The 7,560-nt window shown below is 45.9% G+C and overlaps 1 protein-coding gene across 1 annotated transcript in view; it reads right to left on the minus strand.

The window, feature by feature from the left end:
• The window catches only part of gsg1l (gsg1-like), a gene marked incomplete at both ends in the record, with an annotated part of 61,867 nt that extends 55,251 nt beyond the window's left edge, over nt 1–6,616 (minus strand). Inside the window, one exon of the mRNA XM_079520723.1 lies at nt 6,328–6,616. Coding sequence (XP_079376849.1) covers nt 6,328–6,616 — 289 coding nt within the window. The remainder of the gene's footprint in view (nt 1–6,327) is intronic.
• Nucleotides 6,617–7,560: the final 944 nt, after the last annotated feature.

Genomic DNA, 7,560 nt, shown 5'->3' on the forward strand with positions numbered 1-7,560 from the left:
AAGAGAAGAAAACAGCAGTACAGAATGAGATATAGACATATTATGTATTATTACTTACAATGCATACTAGCTGTGATTTTGTCCATGGTATAACTTTCTGAATTAATGTTGTGGCACGGAGACCACCAGTGGCCTTGAGTGTCCGCCCTGAGACTGGGTGGTTGGGGTTCAATTCCTGGCCGGGTCATACCAAAGACTCATGGTGGTATATCAAGCTGCCTCAGGCTACAGACACAGGAGATAGGCTCCTGCCCTATTATGGGCCTCATGGCTCTTACTTACTGAGACTAGCTGTGCCTCTGTCTGTGGTGCTGAATTCATGAATTCATAAAACCGCAGTAACTTGGTTTCAGACAGCAGAACAGTCGAGTTGTTTTAATGCAATTTCAGTTTCTGAACTCAGTCAGGATCTCGAGGCGAAGTCGTGGCGTTGAGGGTATTCGGCTCGGTGAGCTAAGGGTTGCATCACTGCTTTTTGCAGATGATGTGGTCCTAATGGCACCATCGGTCCAAGACCTTCAGCTCTCACTGGACCGGTTCGCAGCCGAGTGTACGGCGGCTGGGATGAGGACCAGCGTCTCCAAATCTGAGGCCATGGTTCTCAGCAGGAAACCGGTGGATTGTGCAGTCCGGGTAGGGAATGAGGCATTACCCCAGGTGAAGTAGTTCAAGTATCTCGGGGGCTTGTTCACGAGTGAGGGGAGGATGGAGAAGGAGATCAGCCGGAGAATCGGAGCAGCAGGGGCGGTATTGCAGTCCCTGTACCGCACTGTTGTGACGAAAAGAGAGTTGAGCCAGAAGGCAAAGCTCTCTGTCTACCGAGCAATCTTCGTTCCTACTCTCACCTATGGTCATGAATTGTGGGTCATGACCGAAAGAATAAGGTCGCGAATACAAGCGGCCGAAATTAGTTTTCTTCGACGGGTGGCTGGCATCTCCCTTAGAGATAGGGTGAGAAGTTCAGTCACACGAGAGAGACTCGGAGTAGAACCGCTGCTCATTCGCCTGGAAAGGAGCCAGCTTAGGTGGTTCGGGCATCTGGTTAGGATGCCTCTCGGGCGTCTCCCAAGGGAGGTCCTCGACGCACGTCCCACTGGGAGGAGACCCCGGGGCAGACCAAGGCGCAGTTGGAGGAAACACATCGACTCAATGGCCTTGGAACGTCTCGGAATCCCCCAAGAGGAAGTCACTAATGTTGCTCTGGAGAGGGAAGTCTGTGGCACTCTGGTGGAGCTGTTGCCCCCGCGACCCGACTACGGATAAGCGGTTGAAGACTATTTTTGAAAAATCGTGAAAATGTGGCACAAATCTAAAAACGGGACTATACTCAAGGAATCAGACTCTCAACACGAGTTTAATCACACTCTCCACGGGAGAGCAGATACTCGTTCCCACGGTGCAGCTGCACACATCAAAAAGACAACTTCAGTGCAGGCAGGCGGCGGAGAGTCAACCCAGTGTATTTATGACGCAGCTTGCAAATCAATAGAATGTGAACGTGCTGTATGTCTGCATGCACAACTTAGAACCGTGGACTCTGTGACACAGTTTCTCATTGTAGCTGCTCACATCTCACTGCTATAGTGCTACTGTTTGGCTGATATTTCGATTGTTATTTGACTTTGTTAACGAGATTGATACTGCAGCTTCTGCTGCCACAAATGCTGGCATTTTTCTAAATATATTTTAGGTGCATGGTCTAGTCTAGCGAGTCATGTGACAATGACTGTCAAACAAGTTTTTTGTGTGTGTAATTCACTGTACCGCGCAAAAAAAGTAACCTACAGGCTGCTGCTCAAAGGTCGCAGCGACATCAATTTGACTGCTTATCACTGTAGCTGGATAATAAATGTTAATTACAATAAGAGTGTTTATTGACTTTCTGTAAATCTCTCAAAAATGTGCCCCCTCTCTCTCTCTCTCTGACACACACATGCACGCACGCACGCACGCACGCAAGTGCGCACACGCACGCGCGCACACACACACACACACACACACACACACACACGCACACACACACACACACACACACACACACACACACACACACAGTATACGCACTCAATCACACAGGCACTCAACACTTAATCTCTGTCTTTCCCTCTGTTTGTTCCTGTGTGCCATCAAACCACCTCTGATGTCTCCCAAAGGTTGAATGTGTGTGCTTGTGTGTATGTGAGAGAGAGAGATAAAGAGCATGCATGTGTTCAGGTATGGGGGGGATGGGGGGGGGGGGGTGTCCAGTGAATGAACAGAAACAGGCAGAGAGAGACAGAGACAAACCGAGACAAAGACAGACAGCGAACGAGATGGAGACAAACATCAACAGAGAGTGAAAGAGGGGGAGGAAAAGATTGAGATAAGAGGAAAGTGAGAGAGATAATGTCATATTAAACAGCATGGCGGTGCGTGTGAGAGTGGAACAGCTCTTTCATCTGCTCATCCACAGAAAGACGCACACTGCAGGAGCAACAACACAGACTTCCAGACAGTGTATAGTCACTGGAATCTCACCGACAATATCATTAAGCCTAATTTATGCTCCGCCGCGGGACGCTGTCGGAAATAGCAGACCTACAAGCTCACAACGTTGTGGGAGCTTGCAGGTTGCCTATTCTCGGCCCTGAGACACGGGCGCACGACGAAGTATGACTGTGCTTTTCGAACGCTGACATCATTACTACCACAGCTGGACAATTTATGATCATAAAGTAGCGGAAACAACACTGTTAACAGCTATCGAACCAATATGCGGCTGAAATAATGTGTCTGGGTCATTTCCGTGACAATCTAATTCACTAGCATGCAGGAGCATAATTCAAGCAATCAAAGCAGCACAACGTAACGCTTCTTTCTCGCACTGAAGGATATTCAAATTAGTGAAAAATGTGTTCTCCAGTGATCCCAAATGAACCATCTTAGGCCCTGTCCATACATAGCCGGTTATTTTTTTTTATAAACGTAGCTTTTTGTGTTTGGGGGATCGCCCACACGCAAATGTGTTTTTGGCCCATAACAGCTAATCTTTGTTCATGCGTCCCCGTGTGGACAAGATTAACGGACGTGTTGGCTGGCTCTGCCTTAGCTACGTTGTTGTGTAGACGCAGAGATTGTCAAAAATGAAAAAGCTAAGTTTATAAAAATACCTGTGTTGGTGTATGAAGCCTTAACCGACGATCAACAACGCGGAAATAACTACAAGCTCACAATGTGTCGCATTGTAGATCTGTTATTTTCGCCCAATGTTATTTTCGCCCCTTAATAATAAGGACGCTAGGTTCATGACTGGTTAAAATGTATAGGTTTCTATGTTATTAAGAGGTTACTGCCACTGGTATGTCTTTGCACAAAATATTAAACCAGGCTCTCTTTATCTGCAATTATGCATGCCAATTTTAGATAGGCTACTGCACCTTGCCTCTTCCAGTCAATAAATGTGTCTGAAAGAATATGAGTGTTGCCCTTCTTTCCACACCAGTGAGAAATGTCCCATTCACTGTTGTCTGTCACCTTCATCCATATACTTACCCCTGGCTCCTTCCTTCCATTATAGGCCAAGTGTGATCAGCCAGCAGGGACACAATATAATACGGCAGGTTGTATTGGTAGCTGGTTGGGCACAGCTTGACTGAATATAAATTGCAAATATAGAGCAGATAGTTTTCCACACATCCTTATATCTACTTACAGTACACACCCAAAATGACCATGCACTGCCTGAACAAAAACATAAGCAAAACACCTGATATTGTAGCACAAACACTCAAGGTTACTTGTATACAGCTAAATGTGGCCTACTTTTAACCACATGGACCCTAGCTCGCCAATTCTGGACATGTCATAACTGATAACATACAAACATTCTGCAAAACTGGGCGAACAACAAGCTCTGGCTATTTTTGCTGTATAGATTTTATGCAGAAAGGAAAAGGAGGGGACCAAGTGCAGACCCCTGTGGGAACCTAGCATTAATTAAACCTCACACAAATTGGACAGTGCAATAACAAATAATGAATCGCTTTTTAGTATGAACTGTCTATTATTCCTAAAATTTGACAACTTTAGGGTGAGATGTATATACTTCAGGTAGACAAATGACCCCCCCCCCCCCCCCCCCACCCCTAAATAAAGAAAGAAAATGATAATTATCTACTTACAGATACCATCCACTTTATGCATCCTTCAGGCCATACAGTACTAGTAGTATTAAGGAGTGCAGCTTATTAATGCATCCTTCACTCTTTAGTAAGTTTAGTTAGACAAGATGCTCTACAGTGGGCAGCAAAATCCCTGAGCGGAGTCCATTTTTACACTGACAGTTATTATGCTCCTAAAATATGTACAGTAGCACGCACCCCTGCCAAATGATAACTCTGGGGACATTTTAAGAGGCGTTTGAAAACTAATCTTTTCAACTTAACCTCCAATCCACTGTACCAGCCCACATGTATCCTCATTTAACTTGGCTTTGTGATTTGGCTTCGCTGCTGTTCTTTATACTGCCTCCCTATTGTCTTAACCACTTTAAACCATCTATACTTAGTCAAAGCGGACCTGAGTTGCAAGTAGTGTATTTTTTACCGCTCTACACCAAATCTCTTCACCGAGTTCTACGTTCTACAAGCTCACAAAACGAGTTGTGTTATGATCCGTTGTGAGCTTGTAGACCGGCTATTATTGCGGTGAACATTCCCCGAAGAGTAGGGATGCTGTAGCCAGGGTTCAAGTGGTTAATACAATGAAGTACCTCGAGCTATACAGTCCAGTCTTTCAAGAGTGGAGAATGTAATATTAGACAGCCAGGAACAGAGCACTCTCTCTTTCTACTGTTGCACTGTGACTGGCTGTGAAGTTGCACAGGTTTACAGTAGCATGGTGGGCTCAGACAAGCCTCTGTTTTGATATCCCCCCATATGGTCATCCATTTGTATTGGCGGTGCCGGTGGGGATATGTTTTATCCCTGCTTCTGGTCAGAATGAATTACATGTGCATGCATTTCCTTGTCTTGTTTGATTAGCCAAAAGAAACATGTACGTTAACATGAATCCCTATTTCGCTATTCGTCATTGGACAAAGTACTGTACTATAAGAATTAAATGATTAAGAAAATGTAACCCCCCTCCCCTTTTTCTGTTTGTTTGTTTGTTAGTTTTTTTTACAAATCAAACCCTGTGCACAATAATAACATATCCCTCTCTGGTTGTTTGTGACAGATGGCAGATGTGGCCCCAGACTGCTGCATCCTAGTAGCCTCCTTAACACCTCCCAGGGTATCAATCATTAGCTTGGCTGCAGGGCTGCGGGGAAGCCTGCTGTCCTGTCCACAAATCACTGCACTACCTCAGGTATCAGTGGTAACAGTGGTGTCGACAATAGATTGTATGGTGAATGATGAGAATGTAAGGGATTGCAATTGTTTGCGTCCAGTCCCCCAGACTGGTCAACCAAAACATCTCACCTGAAAGTCATGACAGTGTGTCACAACTCACAATGGGTCACATATTAGTGAACTGGGAGAACTAAACAGTATAATCTCACGAAATTAATGCAAAACATCTTAGCATCGACAGATAGTATGCTCTCTCTCTCTCTCTCTCTCTCTCTCTCACACTCTTTATAATAGGTTGGCATTTCGCTGAAGTCAGCAAAAACTAAGAGAGATCACGAACCGTGGGCTATTTATAATGCATAATTGGGTTTGCCTGTAGCCGTAGGTATTTATCCGTGCGCCATGACACGCGCAAGGCAAGGCATGCATGAATATGTAGCCTCATGGGCTACATGAGGCTACATGGGAGGATGAAATACCAAAAAACATACATGGAAGAATATACCATGCAGAATAAAATAACTTTGTGAGCTTAGAGCAATAAGCGGGGTGGCACTTTTACGCACGTGGATAAACGGCAATTTTACGCACTGTAATCCTACAAATGGAACCACACGGACCATGAGGTTCTGTGACTCTGACTGCGTTTCACGCCACGGGTCCAAATGGAACCAAATGGACCCATTTGGTACCATGTGTGCACTCTCAGAGAGATGGGGTAACTGAAAATAAAAAGTTTGAGAACCACTGTCCTAGCGGACTCCTAATGTGCCATACATATAGTGCCATCATGGTAAATCAGTGTCATACATATTCTGAGGAAAACCTGGAGACTGACACTCAGTATTTGGGTTATGATCAAAATAAGAACACTATATGGTGTAAATTGATTTTGCAATAGTCTCTATACTAGTTACATGAACTCGGCCGGTTGGGAAACGGGGTCCGGGTACGGCGGGTATAGCACCCCCACCGATGCTCTCACCAGACTCACCTGTCCCGTGGATGTTCTCCTCGCACGAGTACCAGATGCCGGTGTGGAAGCGGCGGAAGATGAAGCGGTCGTCGCCGGTCTCCCAGCTGTAGTGCACCTTGCTCTGGTCCGTCTCGTTGACGCCGTAGTCGATGCAGTTGTGCTTGCGCTGCTTGTTGCAGGTGGGCTTGGGGACGCGCTGGGTGCCCTCGCACCAGTACGTGGTGATGAAGGCGGTGGTAGAGAAGAGCAGCGCCACCAGGTTGAGGAAGACGGAGAGCAACGCGCGACACTTACGCGTCGTCTTCATCGTGCGAGACGCGTAGGGGAAAAGTTCATTAAACTATAGGCTACGGATGGAAGAGGACTATAAAAAGGCGCACGCTGGGGGACGGGGATGAGTGGGTGCAGGCCAGGGGAGACTGTTTCTGCTTCTCTCTCTCTCGTCGTCTCTCTCGGTTAAATAATGAACGCCGACGAGGCTTAAAAAGCGGTCCAATTACCGTCTACTTCACATCACATCTTCGGGCGCGTGTGAGGAGTGCGCTACGGTCCAGTGACGGGTTCAGTGTTCACTGTGGCTGTCGATACATCGCACTGTTGCCTCTCTCTCTCTCTCTCTCTCTCTCTCTCTCAAGCTCTCTCTTTCTCGCTCTGTCACACACACACACACACACACACACACACACACACACACACACACACACACACACACACACACACACACACACACATACACATACACACACACACACACACACGCACACACACACACACACACACACACACACACACACACACACACACACACACACACACACACACACACATTTGAATTATTTTATTTGGATCATGAACAAGAGGCGCAACCTACAATAGACCCACACTGATCAGAATAAGGTTACATTATATGGTCCAACCAAATACAACTGCTGCACATGCATAACACACAGAGGAAAAATCATAGCACATTGATGACATACTATTACTTGACAGTTGACACTACTACACAGGAGGTTTTTTTAAGCCAATAAAGGATAAATGAAACAACGCCTTCTCCAGATAGACAGACTGCCCATAATAGCTGAGACAGAACAGTATTTTGCCAACTTTTTTGCATTTGTCTTTTGCAATCCACCCAATAGCAGACCCCTGAGCACAAGTTTATGGACATGGCCCAGACTTCCAAATAGCCTACAAGGACAATAAGTTGACAATTATATCGCAAGGCCATAATACGTTCCACCAAAGGCT

This window comes from Electrona antarctica (assembly GCF_951216825.1).
Source record: "Electrona antarctica genome assembly, chromosome: 14".
Taxonomy (NCBI): Eukaryota; Metazoa; Chordata; class Actinopteri; order Myctophiformes; family Myctophidae; genus Electrona; species Electrona antarctica.